The following is a 16,550-nucleotide window of genomic DNA, read 5'->3' on the forward strand; positions in this document are numbered from 1 at the left end:
CGCCCCACCTCCCCACAAGATCCTGCTCCTCCCCTCTTGCACTGTATTAGGTATGACCCACAGGAGAATCGGGATCAGGCTAGAAGTGAGAAGAGAGGCCACAAACGGCTACCAGTGGAATCATGCTGTGAACGAGGGAGATGTCCTTGTTTTCCAGTTTCTTCATATATCGGACAAGATTGGTTTCTGAGTGGTAGCTGTGAACGCAAATCACAAGGGCGGTGCCATTAAATTAGAGTCACACCGGTCCTGACACAAAAGAAGGAGTCCCAGCCCTGGAGACTCATTAACTCATGGGGTGGGGGGAGTCTAAGGGCTCTCACTCAGAGCACCCCTAGCAATGCGAGGCCACCGAGAAGAGGACACAGGTTTCCGAGATGAACTATGTCTGTAAATTCTCCTTCCTTGCACAGCACCAGCAGTGCAGGCGACCAGGAGACAAGGTATGCCTGGTATGCCTGGCTCACGTCAGGGAAGCGCTCTTTCCGGCATGACAAGATTAGTGAGCCTGGCTGAGTGGCCATAACCCAGGACCTATCATGGTCAGCATCAGAAACAACATCCGCCCCGGGGCTCCCTGGTTCACAGAACACAAAACACAGAATTGGCTGAAGCCACACAAACCTGTTGAACACCTGATGGGTGAGGAACGGGCTGGTTCTCTTGAATGAAGACCCTAGAAGACCCCTCCATTCCTCTCCCATGCCTTCAGCAACCAATTCCTGAGAGGGAGGGGAGAGAGAGGGAGGGAGGGGAGGGGGGGAGGAAGAGAGAGAGAGAGATAGAGAGAGGGGGGGAACATTGAGGCTGAAGGACAGGAACAAGGCTGGAAGCCTCCACACACCCAACAAAATGGACATTCATGTAAAGACCAAAGTTATTGAACACCCTGATGAAAATATAGGGACGGATATGTAGGACCTGTTATTTAGCGTGGTTTTTGTTCTTTGTTATTATCTGAGACAGGGCCTCATGATGTGTCCTGGCTGGCCTGCAACTTGCAGTGTAGATAGGATTTCCTCAGACTCAGAGGTCCACCTGCGTCTGCTTCCTAAGTGCTGCGATTAAAGGCGTGCATTAACAACGGTGTATGAGCAGCACAAAAGAAAAAACGATGACCTGTGTCAGAGCACGGAGGTCTCTGTGCTCACAGACACGCGCTAGAGCAGCAGTTCTCGGCCTTCCTAACGCTGCCACCCTTCAGTACAGCATCTCATGTTGTGCTGACTGCCAACCAGGAAAGTATTTGGTTGTTACCTCATGGTAACTGTAATTGTGCTACTGTTCTGAATCATAGCGTAAATACTGGAATGCACAACCACAAAGGGGTCGTAAGCCACAGGTTGAGAACCCCTGCATTAGAGGCGCCAGGAATGTTAAGCCCAAAGGGTTGTTCCTTCAAGGGAAGAAATGCAAAACCCGTTTTCCACTAGGAAGGCTGGAGCAGGCGTACTTTCTAGCCTGGTGACTTTTGTGCTCTGTCTTCAGTATTTTTGTGGTTAGGGGTTTTTCCAGCACCAGATCATAAATTTGTTTTTCTCAATCAATCATAAATAAATCAGTTTTTCTCAGTCAGACCATAGAACTTTATGAACATTACAGAGAGTTCTGACATAGTCTTGTCTGATCTGTATTTAGCTTACTGTGTCCCTCAGAGAGAGAGATATATGCTTTGTTTTGAGTGCAGGATTGAGTTAACCAACACTAGAATAGCTTTTACCAAACGGTGCTGTGCTTAAATATGCCTAAAACAGTGGTTCTCAACCTGCAGGTCAGAACCCCTGGGGTCAAAGGACTCTTTCCCAGGGGTCACCTAATACCATCAGAAAAGGTGCATATTTACAGTAAGATTCATAACAGTAGCAAAATTACAGTTATGAAGTAGCAACAAAAATAATTTTATGCTGGGTGGGATCACCATATCACAAACTGTATTAAAGGGTCGCAGCATTAAGAGGATTGAGAACCACTGGTCTAAAATAAATCACTCTGGGTCAGTTTGAACCAACACTGGCTACTGAGTTGCATTGAGCCAAACTGTCTCCTTGCTTCCCTGGGTTCATCTCTCCGCTGCCGAGAAGCTTGCAGAAACCCTTGCAGTCTTGCAACACATTAAAAATCAAAAACATTTGAGGGGCCGACTAAGGATGATGTAAAGTTGGTACAGTGCTTCTGAAACTCGTGTGAGTTTTACCCAGAGACCAGCACAGACTGGATGTGTGACGTACACCTACAATCCTAGTGCTAGGGAGGTAGAGGCAAGAAGATGAACAATTCCATCTGTACAGGGCTGGAGAGGTGGCTCAGTGGTTAAGAGCGCTGGTTGCTCTCTCAGAGGACCTAAGTTCAGTTCCCAGCGCCAATGTTGTGGCCTACGACCTTGTGTAAATGCAGTTCCAAGACATTGGACACCCTCTTCTGACCACGAATCTTCATATGTTAAAACACTTACTCATGTAAAATAAAAATAAATAAATATAAAAAAGTTGTTAAACTCTTGGCTACACTAGATCTTGACTTAAAACAAACAAGCAAACAAACAAAAAAACCCAAAAACAAATTAAAATAAACAAACAAATAAATAAGAACATTTGAGTTATGTATGTAACTCAGGAGCAGATCCGCTGCCTGGCCTGAGTTAAATACACCACCAAAAAGACAACAAAAAACAAACAAACAACCGAGATTTGTAAACTACAGGGTGTAGCTCATTAGTCAAGTCCTTACTTGCTGGGTGTGTGTGTGTGTGTGTGTGTGTGTGTGTGTGTGTGTGTGTGTGTGTGTGTGTGTTTCACTAGCACAACAAAATAAGTAAGCGAAAATAAAAACATCTGTTCTGTTCATCAGTGATATTATCAGGAGAGCCAAGAAGCTGTTCTAATAATGGGGAAAGTGTGTACAGATCATACAGATTTTATATCTAGAACATCTAATCTAATACATGCCCTGTTCCTCATCCCTCCCTATGTCAATAGCATGGTGTGCTGGTTTGCCTTTGTGAACTTGACCCAAGCTAAAGTCACCTGGGAAGAGGGAATCTTTGCCTAGGAACTTCCTCCATCGGATTGGCCCATGGGCAAATCTGTGGGGCACTTTCTTGATTGAGGACTGATGCAGGAGGATGGCATATGCTGCTGCCACCCTGGGCTCGTGGGCGAGAAACAAGCCGATAAGCAGTGTCCCTCTATGCTTTCCACCTGAGTTCCTGCCCTGCCTTCCCTCAGTGATATACTATAACTTTCCTGCTTTTGGTTGCTTTGGTCATAGTGTTTTTATCATAGCAGCAGAAAACAAATGGAAAGACACAGCTACCTCGAGTCATGTCAATGACTGCAGAAACATCCCTCAAATGTATATAGACCAATAATCTTGAGGAAACTCACTTTGGTGTTCTACAGGAAAGGAGTTTACCTGGTCCTATTTACTTAATAAATTTCAACGTTGGGGAACCACTGGGAAGCTTCATGGTAGTTTATAACTAGTCTCTGGAGTCGAATAATGCTCTTAATAAGTCTGGACAACCAAAGACCATCACTCAGTACTCTGGAGAGTTCTTTCAACTTCTACTGTTAAAGCTTTCTTTCACTAACTCAGTAAACAAATATTCACTGAATATTCTCAATGTGACAAGCATGTGCTCTGGTTAGACCCTGCCATGGGTCTAGAGAGCCATCTCTTTCACTTCTGTCCCACGGCATGGTAAGCCCGTGCCTTGCTCATCCCTCATGGTTGGCTATTGTGGGAACCCATTCAGTCACACAGAACAGCTTCAGTGTCTCAGGAATCTGTCTTCCTGGCCTTTATGACTGTTTCCACCAGGGTAGAATATATATCTGAACCTACCCTTCTCCTCTCACACCATCTTGATGTATCACAGCTCACGCTCACGCTTCTATCTTAAGGTAGGTAACTGACCCGAGCCCTGGTATGAAAGAATCTGACCCGCTCTGCCCCTGGTTTCCTCGCAGACCACGCTGGGACTTGTTTGGCTCCTTACTGGACGGTATTTAGTAGAGGCAGGAACCATGCTCAGTTCGTCATCATAACCTCAGGCTATACACTATCTGACACATATTACATCCTTGAGAATTACTCGTTAAATGAATGAGTGTCACATCCAGAATTGACAGAAACCAAGATGCAATGTCACAAATCTTTGCATTAAAGTCAGGGTGCAGCACCACTAATAATTCACCTAGCCTGGATGTCCCGACCTGGGTAGGGTCTGTTCGCAGTGACTTTTAGTTTTCAGCAGTCACAGGAACAAGGGACAGATAGACAGTGCCATAAATTGAACAGCAGGATGGCCATTGCCACACTCGAGCGCTTTCTAACTCATATTCAGGCCCACAAAAGGCAGAGCGGAGCCATTCTCGACACCGCACCTAATAATCATGACGAATGGAACATGTCTTTACTTACTGTGGATGACTCACAGCCAAAGATCCACAGTAAATCATCCAGATCTTTCTCAGTGACTGTTTCATCCAAAGAAATGCCAAGCTACAGAAACAAAAACCAAACGGAAGCCATCAGCTCCAAACCCCAGATCACAGGAGGAAAACTGTCCAAGACGCCAAAAGGGAGAACGTTCTGATCCTAGAACACCAGGAACTGTGAGGGGCAAGTTGACCTTTAAGGGAAAGGGACTAGACCAGTCTCAAACCTGACAAGCTTTAATTAAATTTGGCAAGACAACTGCGGACGCTAACAGTCCAGAGACTTCAGGATGCTCCCACAGGCACTAAACGTGGTTAGCATCTTCATCCCCCAAATCTCCTTTGTTATCTGACTTAGACGCTAAGGCATGAACAGTCCCCACATACAAAATCAATCGGGAAACGCTGAGCACAATTTATGCTTCTTCGAAAAGATCACAGTAGAACAGGCTAGAAATTCGAAACTGTTTACAAAATAAATAGACTCTGAATCCCAATGTTTCTTAAACAAAATGGAAGGCTCTTCGGGAGAGGACTCATGGAGACACAAAGACTCACTGTGCCGTCATCGAAGAGTCGAAAGTTGATTTGCCTCTGAGCTGCTCTGTCCAACACCTCCTTCAGTGAGCAGCCGCACTGAACCTTCAAAGTGTCAAAGAACAGGTCGTGCTGGAGTTGGTGTCCCGCTCGCTTGAGACCTAGGCAAGACGGGGAACACAACCATCTCAGACAGAGCGCTGCACAATAGCCCCTAGCATCACAGACATCAAGAGGTGACCGCTGCATGTTTACCGACCAACGATTAATGCTATGCTATAGAAAAATCACGAAATACATAGCAACAAGAGAGGAAAAGAAATTACCAGAAAACCAAACGGAAATCATTACTACCTATGTTTTCATGTACAAATTAGAAATGGGTGCAGTCTCATTGTGTGTCTTTATCTATGTCTGTCTCTGTGTGTGTGTGTGTGTGTGTGTGTGTGTGTGTGTGTATGTGTGTGTGTGTGTATGTGTGTGTGTGTATCTGTGTGCGTGATTAAAAAGGACATTATGCCTAGAACCCTATAAATTGAGAGGATGAGGCAGGAGGATTATACCAAATTTCACGTAGGTCTGGAACTTATCATGGCTGTAGTCTTGTCTGTCCTGGAGCTTACCATGTAGACCAGGCTAGCCTTAACTTATGACCATCTTTCTGCCTCAATTTACCTTAACTATGATTACAGACGTGAGCCACTATACAAGGTCTCATCTTTGCTTGCCTACAGATCAATTCTCACATAATTATTTTTTCAATAGCTGAATGGATAGACGAGACACAGTGTGATTATGTGCTGTTGCGCATTTAATCTGCTTCCAATAATAGTCCAAGGCTGGACCATCTATTGTAAATGAGGTTTCAATGGACAACCCTCTCACGTTTATCAGGTTATTTCCTTTAGATATGTGCCTAAATAGTAGTGTAGCTAGATGATGTTTAGGCACAATTAAGCTGGGTTTTGTTTTAACAGCTAGAAGTTGTTAGTCAACTGCACTCCTCTGTGTGTACAATGTATGTGCATGTGGAGGTCAGAGGTCAGCACTGAGCACCTTCTTCAATCCCTTTCATATTTCTTTCTTTGTTTGTTTGTCTGTTTATTGATTCGGGGCCAACCCAAATCTGGAGCACACCAACTCCACTAAACTAGCTGGCTTGCAAACCAGGGACTGTTAGTCAATACCTCCCCACCCCTGGGATTATAGCTAGGTCTGAAATCTGAGCCACACCCCGGCTTTTTAAGTGGGATCTGAGGATCTATATTCAAGGCCCTGTGTTTGTGAGGTCATCTTCCCTGAGTCAATTTAAATTTTTTTTTGATACAATGTTTAGCTGTCATCCATAAAAAGCTACCACGATAGGGTATGGCCATTTGACAATCCTTGCCAAAGTAAAAGGTCAAGGGCCTAGAGCCTCAGCACTAGACATGCAAAGGGCTCTGGGATTTAGCCCCCAAAACCACACAAATAGCAAAAACCAAAAGTAATAAGACAGCGTGTGTGGTGGTACATGTTTATAATCTCACTGCTGGGCAAGCAAGGGCAGGGGATCAGGAGTTCAAGGATCTCTTCAGCCACACAGTTTGAGGTTACCTTTGTCAAGAAAACAACAAAAATAAATGAGTGAATAAAATAGTTCCTGGATTAATAATGAGGTTAAGATTGTGTGGGTCCACTGGTCATTATTGGTATACTTATTTATTTCTGAATTGTAGAATGACTTTTGATCATTTTCTCATAAACATGTCCATCCTCCTTTTGCATTTGGGGTGAGAAAGATCAAGAGCTTCATCTATTACAAATATCAACGCTCACTGAATGGGGTGACACATGGCTTTGGTCCCAGTCCAAAGCCTGTTTGTTTTACATGGTGAGTTGCAGGTCAGCCAGGGCTGCAGAGTGAGACCATGTCAGAAAGAGAGAGAGAGAGACAAACAGAGACAGACAGAGATAGAGAGAGAGAGAGGAGAGGAGAGGAGAGGAGAAGAAAAGAAAAAGAAAAAACGAGCAGTCTGTTTGTCATGCTATCGTAGATACTGAAAATACTGTCCTGTTTCTTATTTGACCAATAGTTTGTATTCAGTGTTGTGTACACCCAAAGACTTCACATCCTTAGACACATGATCCATCTTATTATGTTGGGAACATAAACCACTCACCTTCAGACAAAATCAAAGTAGCATTATGAACTCTTTTGGCGATGTGCTGAAGCCCATGGGATCCATGGTAAATGGCGAACATGGCGGCCATGTTGGCTAAAAGGGCCTGAAACAAGACAGAACAATTACAGACTCAACCATGTGTTAGAAAACAGGTAGGGGTGGAGGAGGGAGCTACAGATTTAAGGTGCCCAAGCTGAAGAAAAATGAACCCAAAATGATTTAATTTCCTGCATTCTCTGTAACAACCACTTACATATCCTGAGGGAGGACAGCACTTAAGTCTCTATACCAACCCTCACAAAGGGGGTCTCACTGGTAAAGGGATCGTGTCAGTCATAAGAGAAGGCTAGCAGCACCAGCAAGCAATAGCTACTGTTGGAAGACAGTAGAGCAATAAAGACCTCGATGGGGAAAAAAATGAGATCTGAGATTTTATACACAAACATTTCTTGAAGAACCAAAACAGCAAGCAATGTTCACTCAAAAACTCAGACATACAATTCTGAGGCTAAAGCACAAGGGACCAAACTGCAGTGATTGACAGATCAGTGAGGCTGGAGAGATGGCTCAGTGGGTAAGGTACTTACCCAGGAGTGTGCTGGGGGCCTGTGTTCAGGACCCACGTCAGGCCAGAAATGGAAATGCAACGTCTGGGGTTGTCCCCTGACTGCCACACAAGCGCCATGACATTTGCGTGCCCATACTCAGATACAGTAGAGCAGTGCTTCTCAACCTAACACTGTGACCCTTTAATGCAGCTCCTCATGTGACCTTAACCATAAAATTATCTCATTGTTACTTCATATCTGTAATTTTTCTACCATTATGAATGGTAATGTAACTCTCTGATATATAGGATATCTGATGTGACCCCAAAGGGGTCACGACCCACAGGTTAAGAACCAGTTCACTAAATAAATAAGTAGATAAATAAATAAATGTAATTTTAAAGTATTCACTTTATATGTGAATTACATGTGTGTACCTGTGTGTGTGTATGTGCACTACATGCATGCAAGAACCCATGGAGGTCAGGAAAAGAATCGAATCCCTATCCCTTACATCTGAAATTGTAGACAGTTGTGAGACATCTCACAGATGCTAAGAACTGAACCCAGGTCCTCTGCAAGATCCATAAGAGATCTTAACACAAAGTCATCTTCCCAGACTCTGTAATTTATTTATTCATTTATTTGTTTTGTTTGAGACAGGATCTCTAGGCGGGCCTAGCTGACCTTGAAGTTACTATGTAGACCAAGCTGCCCACAAAAGTCACAGAGATCTGCCGACCTGTGTCTCCTGAGTGCCACCACAGCTGGCAGACTACGCAATTTTTTTTTTTAAAGATTTATTTATTTATTATATTTAAGTACAATGCCGCTGACTTCAGACACACCAGAAGAGGGCATCAGATCCCATTACAGATGGTTGTGAGCCACCATGTGGTTGCTAGGAATTGAACTCAGGACTCTGGAAGAGCAGTGAGTGCTCTCGACCGCTGAGCCATCTCTCCAGCCCCCGCAATTTTTAAATATTAAATATATTTACATATATACATGTGTGTGTGTTGACCTATAATACATTCCTGTTTGTTTATTTATTTGTGTGTGTGTATGAGAGAGAGAGAGAGAAACAGAGAGACAGAGACGGAGAGTCAGAGACAGAGACAGCACACACAGAAGGAAGATGGAACTCTTGGGAGTCAACTGTCTCCTCCTACTCTGTGGGCTGTGTGGATGGAACTTGGTCATGAGGCCTGAGTCTGCAGACCTCTACCCACTGAACCATCTCGTTCGTACTTTCTATTATTGTTAACAGGGTCTCGCTGTTTGCCTCAGGCTTGCCTTAAATTCAAATCCCCCTGCCTCGGTCTCTCTACTGCCGAGATTTCGGTCCTGTGGTTCCACACCTGCCTTTCAGGGAGATCTTTAAACCTTTCTTCTCCATTTTGTTTCTAAAAAGCTTTGTGTATGCAAGCACATTCTGATCAGCCTGGACAGTTATTGTTCTGGATCCAGTCCTCTGGCCTGACCTTGCCTATTCTTCGCCTACACCAGCAGACACCTTTGGGGGGAGAGGGGGGGTCGAGTAACTCTTTTACAGGGATTGTGTAAGACCATCACAAAACACAAATATCTATATCACAATTCATAGCAGTAGCAAAATTGCAGTTATGAAGTAGCAATGAGAATAACTTATGGTTGGGGGTCACCACGATATAAGAAACTGTATTAAAGGACCGCAGTTTTGGGAAGGTTGAGAACCACCAGCCTTCTGCATCTCATATAGCACACATATCATTTTATATAGTGGAAATAAATCTCCATTACTTTTCTTTGGGAGAACTGGTCTTATGAGTCCCAGGGAGACCTTGAAATCATGATCATCCTGTCTCTACCTCCCAAGTGCTAGAGGCTGGAGGGATGAGAAATTTAGAGAGTGTCTGTGACGGTTTGCACATGCTTGGCCCAAGCAGTGGCACTATTTGGAGGTGTAGCCTTGTTGCAGTAGATGTGTCACCATGGGCGTGGGCTTTAACATCCTCACCCTAGCTGCCTAGAAATCAACATTCTGCTAGCAGCCTTCAGATGAAGATGTAGAGCTCTCACCTCCTCCTGCACCCTGCCTACCTGGATGCTGCCATGCTTCCTCTCTTGATGATATTGGACCCAAATCTCTGAACCTGTAAGCCAGTACCAATTAAATGTTGTCCTTATAAGAGCTGCCTTGGTCATGGGGTCTGCAGTCAAACCCTAACTAAGACAGTAGCCTCAGTTATATAGTGGCTTTGAGGGTCCCCTGGGATACAATGAGGCCCTGTTTCAAGCAAAAAAGGAAGGGGGGGGCACAAAACATCGTGATAATTTTGATATCAGTTAGGCCACAAGTTCATAGGAAGAGTTTGAAATGTAATCCATTCACAGACTTTCAGAGAGTAAAAGAAAGAAGCAGCCATGCTCTACCAATGATGCGAATCTAAGAAGTTCATGGTGGCCGACAGGCAGGACCAAGAAGAACAAGCAACAGTTGACAGACGCAGCATCAGACAATACCCAAAGACAGGGCAGAGGAAAGAGCCCAGGAAAGGGCAACTGAATCCTGGCAGAAGGGCAACTGCCTGCTTTGCAAAGACAAAGGCTCTGGAGGGCTATGAGCTGAGGGCCGCTTACAGAACGCGCGAGGAAGGAACACTGAATAAAGAACCAGACAATCGGCAGAATGAAAAGATAACAACCAGGGAAGACAGAGTGCTACACCCCCAGGGCAAACATGATCTTCTTTCAGCTTTTCTCAGGAACACCGTTTTCATAACTGCTGTAAAATATGCAGAAAGAAACACTGGAACGAGCTATACATAAGCTAGGTAGAGGAAGAAAAAGCAGCCGCATAACTCCGGTCATGTACACAGCCCAGGCGTACTTGGAAATGATTTTCAAACGGTGAAGCAAAAGGGCCAGCAGAATGGCTCGCAGGCAGGAGAAGAGCTTGCAGGCCTGACGAGCTGAGTTTGATATCTCGATTCATCAGTGGAAGGAGAGAACTGACCCATGCAAACTGTCCTCTGACCTGCACACGTGTGTCATGACACACATGCACCTACTCTCTCTCTCTCTCTCTCTCTCTCTCTCTCTCTCTCTCATACACAATGTGTTCATGTACATACCTATATTACAAAATTAAAAAATAAACAAGCAAACAGAATAGTTGTACATACCTATATTAAAAGCAAACAAACAGAATAGGTGCTAGAGAGACAGCTCTGTAACCAAGAGCACTGGCTACTCTTACAGAGAATCAGAGACCCTCTTGCCCTTTCTTCTTGGAATCAAATTCCTGCCATGCCTGGCTTTGCCTGTGGTTTGATGGTGTGTATGTATGTGTGTGTGTGTGTGTGTGTGTATGTGTATGTGTGTGTATGTGTGTGTGTGTGTGTGTGTGTGTGTGTGTGTGTGTGTGTGTGTGTGTGTGTGTGTGTGTGTGTGTGTGTGTGTGTGTGTGTGTGTGTGTGTGTGTGTGTGTGTGTGTGTGTGTGTGTGTGTGTGTGTGTGTGTGTGTGTGTGTGTGTGTGTGTGTGTGTGTGTGTACTACCCATGCCGAGCCTTGGCTAAGTTTCTAGAACCCGACTCAAATCCCAAATTAACTCAAGGAGTTCAGAAGCCCCAGAACTGCTACCTACATTTCCATCAATTTCGGAAACATTTTCAGTGATTCCCCCCAAAACGTTTCATGTTTATCAGAAGATGCCATCCTGAAACTTCCCCTCTGGCCCCGTCAGTCACCTCTGTCCCCCTGGCTTACTTCTTGGAGATCTTCCATTTTAGCTCAAAGAAATGGTGCCACATGTCTACCCATATGGACTGCCCATGGCTAAGAATAGAGAGACCACGGTGCCCATTCTTCATAATAAACACGCTCAAAGCACGTGGAGATTAAAGAGCATCCTTTTATCCTTTCGTCGAAATTAAGCAGTTCAAGACGGCAAAGGTTGATTTTAGGCAAAATAAACACCAATAATGTATTTTCTTAAGATTTACCTTTGTGTGTGTGTGTGTGTGTGTGTGTGTGTGTGTGTGTGTGTCTATGTGAATGGGTATACTCAGAGGACAGAAGAGAGCCCAACTCGGATCCTCAGGAGAAGCAGCACGTACTCTGAGCCATCTCTCTGGCCCCAATGTTGTACTTTTTTATTGTTTTGTTACTCATGCCAAAATGGATGCCTAGGCAATGTTAGTGACATAGAAACGCAATGCCATGCTATACCACGTGACAGATACAAAACCAGGCTTCTGTCAGGAAGATCCTTCCATCTGTAGTGTACATGCTCGCCAGTAGGTGGCAACTGAATAAGGACGTGAGAGGGGGAATGAGCTCCTCATGGCACTCCGCAAGCATTAGCTATGATACTTACCTGAGCAGTGCAGATGTTGCTGGTGGCTTTGTCTCTCCGGATGTGTTGTTCTCTGGTCTGAAGAGCGAGGCGATACACTTCTTTCCCTGTGGCATCCCTGGATCAAGACAACAACACATCCAGTCAGCACCGACGATCAAAGCACCAAGGATTAGAACAGCAGTTCTCACCAGGTTATCGGACCTGTGGGTCACAAACCCTTTGAAGTAAATGACCCTTTCACGGGGGTCGAATATCAGATATCCTGCATACTTATATTTATATTATGACTCATAATGGTAGAGAAATTACAGTGATGAAGTAACAACAGGAATAATTCTATGGTTGGGGGTCGCCCCACGAGAAACTGTATTAAAGGGTCGTGGCGTTGGGAAGGTGGAGAACTGCTGCCTTAGATGCTTTCCCAGCTGAAGTGAACGCAGTGGGCTTGCGTGGGTAAAGTTCATAAAAACCAACTTCCAAGTGGCCCTCTTCGACTAGCACTATAGGTTGTTGATTTGGACTTAGGCACTGAGATATAGACGATAAAGCCGGTAATAGTGAAAGGAGATTTCCCAGAAATCACTCTGCCTCACAGGATGATGGGGACCAAAGATTATATGTCACCCTGGTCTTCGTGGCTGACGAAGTGGAAGGGTGATGACCTGAGAAAATAGCTTCTTCACTGGAGGTTGGAAGGGACTGGATGGAAACTGAAAGGAATGCTAACAGTCTCACTACTCACCTCAGAAAAATTCCCCTCACTAATGTAAATACATACATATTTACATATTATATAACTATAAATATATTTATATATTACATAACTATAAATATAGTTACATATTACATATATATTTACATATTATATAACTATAAATATATTTACATATTACATATATATTTATAGGTACATATATACAGATACATATACAGATATATAAACTGCGTATACATTTATATATATTTATCATAATCTGTCTATATCTATGTGTACATACATGCATATATATGTGTGTATATATATACATATTTATCTTAGTCCCCCAAAACTATACACATGCACACACACACACACACATACACACACACACACAGTATAGATACACATATAGTGTTACACAGCCATTGAGACTAAAAGCCATGTGGCAGGAACCTCCAGAACCCTACTGGGTTATACTAAATCTGTGCTTTTATTGCAAAAGTGAGTTCTTCCATCCAAAAAATGATAATTAAGAAAGACACTGGGGGCTGGGGATTTAGCCCAGTGGTAGAGCGCTTACCAAGGAAGCGAAAGGCCCTGGGTCCGGTCCCCAGCTCCAAAAAAAAGAAAAAAAAAAAAAAAAAAAAAAAAAGAAAGAAAGACACTGGTAGGCACGATGCACTTAAAATATGCAGGTCTTTCCAAACGTCTATCAAGCTACTGCCTGTACATGGCAACTCCACTAATACCTTACAACGGATGCACACGCCTCACCTTTCCATGTTGTCTGAATAACGGTGCACAGTACACAGCCCAGATGGATCCCCTCTTCTTAGTTTGTGCTATACTTGTTTTTAATCTACTTGACATGGATCAATTAAATGTAGAGAGATATCAGAGAAAAAGAACGGGTGTGGGGGGGCTTGGCTGTTGAGCACTTGCCCTTCTGGAGGACCTGAATCCATTTCCTGGCACCCACGCTGGGCAGCAACTGCCTACAGCTTCAGCTTCAGAGGACCCAACACCCTCTTCTCGTGTCCTGGGGTTCCTAGGCACATGACATACAGTCACATGCACACACACACTCTTTATGGAGGAGAGAAAAGGAACAGGGAGGTTATGATCACAGTAAGGGGCATGAAGCTTTACCTTGTCACCCCCACCATCCTTCCAGGCATCATCCTCACCAGGCTTTCTCTGACAGCAAAAAAGGCTGCGTGTGGTCCCCCATAGCCAAGTGGTACTCCAAATCTCTGGGAGTTGCCCAGGGCAATGTCTACTCCAAACTCTCCAGGTGGCCTCAAAATACACAGAGCTAAAAGGTCAGTAGCACAGCAGGTCAGGCTCTGGGGGAGGAAATGGAGAAGAGGTCAAGGTTATCACCTTATCCTGAGTAGAGAGTACACAGGAGTTATGGCTACTGCAGACAGACTGGCTGGGACAGTGGATTTCTGTGTCCCCTTTGCTTACGCAGTCATGCACAGGATATTTACTGAGTGTGTACTGAGGATCAGGGATTGGCGAGTGACGTTAATGAAGAGGAAGGAGTGGGAGAAGAGGATGTCACCATTCCACGTGACAATTGTAAAGAGATTAAAGCATACCAACAGACAGACAGATATGGAAACCGGAACATGGCTTTCTAAGCCTCAACAAGGGGCTTACCTACCCCAGTCTGATGGGCTCTTTCTACAAGCTCCGTGAAGTCCTCCACCTTCCCCTCAGTGTCTGGGTACTGGAACAGCACCCCACTGACATCTTTGCCACTGAAATCCATTTCGTGTGGTAACTTCAGCTCGACAATCACCCCCCTATATCTGAAAGGACAAGGGAAAATTGGTCCTCTTTATTATGGTGCACGAGTGCATGCATGCCTGTGTACATGTGTGTGCACGCATGTGCGTGTGCATGTGATGTTCATTAGTGCAGATACTCATGTGCCAAGGTACGTGCATAGAGGTTAGAGGATGACTTTGGAGATGGGGGCTCTCTTTCCACCATGGGCTGTGGTGATAAAACTCATGCTGTCAGGCTGATATGCTGACCCAGAAAATGTACTCAGCAGCAGCTTGTCCCCAGGGAGACTGTATTTATTCATTTTCTATTCTTTCCCTGGGTGTCCTTCCAGCCTCACTCCCAGCCCCACCCCATCTCATACCTGGCTCGTTACAGTGCCCCACGCCAACTCACATGTGTGCTTCACCCTTCTGTCCCTTTCCTCTGTCCTCCCCACTCCCCTCTCCTCAACTCTATATGAGAATCTACTCCTGGCAGGAGAATCACCTCTTAGAGCTAAAGATCCAACCCCTCTAACAGAGCCATCTCTGTGACATCCCGGCTCAGCTATGATAAATGAAACACATCCAGATGACAGCAAAAACGTCCTTAGATCCTTAAAACCCTCTAACTACAACTCCAACCCCTTCTGAGGGGCAGCGTAGGACAGAAGACCGTCCCACACGGCAGAAAGCGGATGCAGTAATGGCTGGGCCGGGGATGTTTCCGTTGCTTACAGGCCTAATTGCTGCAAAGGCACATAGGACTCATCAAACTGGTCCTTAGGTGGTGTTGGTTTCCTTAGCAACTACATCTGCACAAAGCACACACAAAACCATGGCCATGACAGGCATCTGTGAGCTCTGCTTTTCCAACTGTCCAAAACATGGCTGAAGTCACTCCAGTTCATCTTTTGTCTATATATCTGTTTACTCTTAGGTCCTCTGACTCGTTTCCTTCATGGTAGTAGGGGATTGAATCCAGGGCCTCAACCCAGGCAAGTGTCCTACCACTGAGCCAAAGCCCTAGTCTCTACTTTGGGACAGATTCATACAATGTGGTTCATTCTGGCCACAGACTTGAAATCCTCCTACGTCAGGCTGATTTTAATATTTTAAATGTTACCAAAAGATGACAGAACAGCACGGGAACTTACAATAGCGAAAGGCAAACGAACTCACCGTGTGTTTGTCCCTCAGTACTGATGAGGGAGTAGCAGGAGCATCCATGAGGAAAGATGGGGGTGGGGACTCAAAATTCAGTATAAAGCAGGGTCACTTCCAGTCAGACTGGAAGTGGGAAGGAGGCAAGGTACAAAGAATATGATATTACCCGTGGGCTCAAAACACAAATTAAATCAATTACTTGGCTCGAGTCTGGACGACAGCTATCGTCTGTGGGTGGCAACGAGGATCAACGAAAAATCTCTTCCTCTTGTTGTGTCTGTTGAAAAGAAAAGGCACACTGAGACCTGAAGATTTCAGAAGGAGCTCCCGAATATGGAAGAGGTTGTTTTCCCCTTCTTAGGTATTCCAGCATGGTCTCCAACTCTACTGAACTTCCGATCCTCCTGCCTCTCCTCCACGGTTCGGAGGTAACAGGTGTGAGCCATCATGGCGAGTGTAGGTAGTGCTGGTTACCAACCTGGTCAAGTTCTCTACCAACTGAGTCACTTCTCCAGCACCAGAATCAGAGTTTCTAAAGCAGCGAGGGAAACTCTAAGTATACGGTAAAGAGAACTGAGCGATCAGTTCCTGACGGCAATCCAGCGAAATTCAACCCTGTTCCAACATAACTTAACAATTCAGGTCGTGTGTGTGTGTGTGTGTGTGTGTGTGTGTGTGTGTGTGTGTGTGTGTGTGTGTGTACAGATATTAGGTATAAGGGGAAATTCAAACCACTACACAAAAAAGTCTTGTAAAGTAATATATCTTGTTGTCACAAGAGGTGTTTTAGCTTAGCGTCTCAGGTGGGCACAAACAAGACAGGCCCTGCCTCAAGTTAGTGGGGGACCAGACCTTCTAGCCTCTACATGTGCATCA

At 44.8% G+C, this 16,550-nt stretch overlaps 1 protein-coding gene across 1 annotated transcript in view; it reads right to left on the bottom strand.

Moving 5' to 3' along the window:
• Gldc (glycine decarboxylase) overlaps window positions 1–16,550 on the bottom strand; it is a 79,492-nt gene that overhangs the window by 33,197 nt on the left and 29,745 nt on the right. The window contains exons 5-13 of the mRNA XM_032891796.1: window positions 15,874–15,951; window positions 14,402–14,549; window positions 13,882–14,078; window positions 12,051–12,147; window positions 7,139–7,244; window positions 4,998–5,137; window positions 4,423–4,503; window positions 625–722; window positions 113–197 (exon numbers count right to left, since the gene is read on the bottom strand). Of these exons, the coding sequence (XP_032747687.1) occupies window positions 113–197; window positions 625–722; window positions 4,423–4,503; window positions 4,998–5,137; window positions 7,139–7,244; window positions 12,051–12,147; window positions 13,882–14,078; window positions 14,402–14,549; window positions 15,874–15,951 (1,030 nt within the window). The remainder of the gene's footprint in view (window positions 1–112; window positions 198–624; window positions 723–4,422; window positions 4,504–4,997; window positions 5,138–7,138; window positions 7,245–12,050; window positions 12,148–13,881; window positions 14,079–14,401; window positions 14,550–15,873; window positions 15,952–16,550) is intronic.

The sequence above is a fragment of the Rattus rattus genome, chromosome 2, assembly GCF_011064425.1.
Source record: "Rattus rattus isolate New Zealand chromosome 2, Rrattus_CSIRO_v1, whole genome shotgun sequence".
NCBI classification, from domain to species: domain Eukaryota; kingdom Metazoa; phylum Chordata; class Mammalia; order Rodentia; family Muridae; genus Rattus; species Rattus rattus.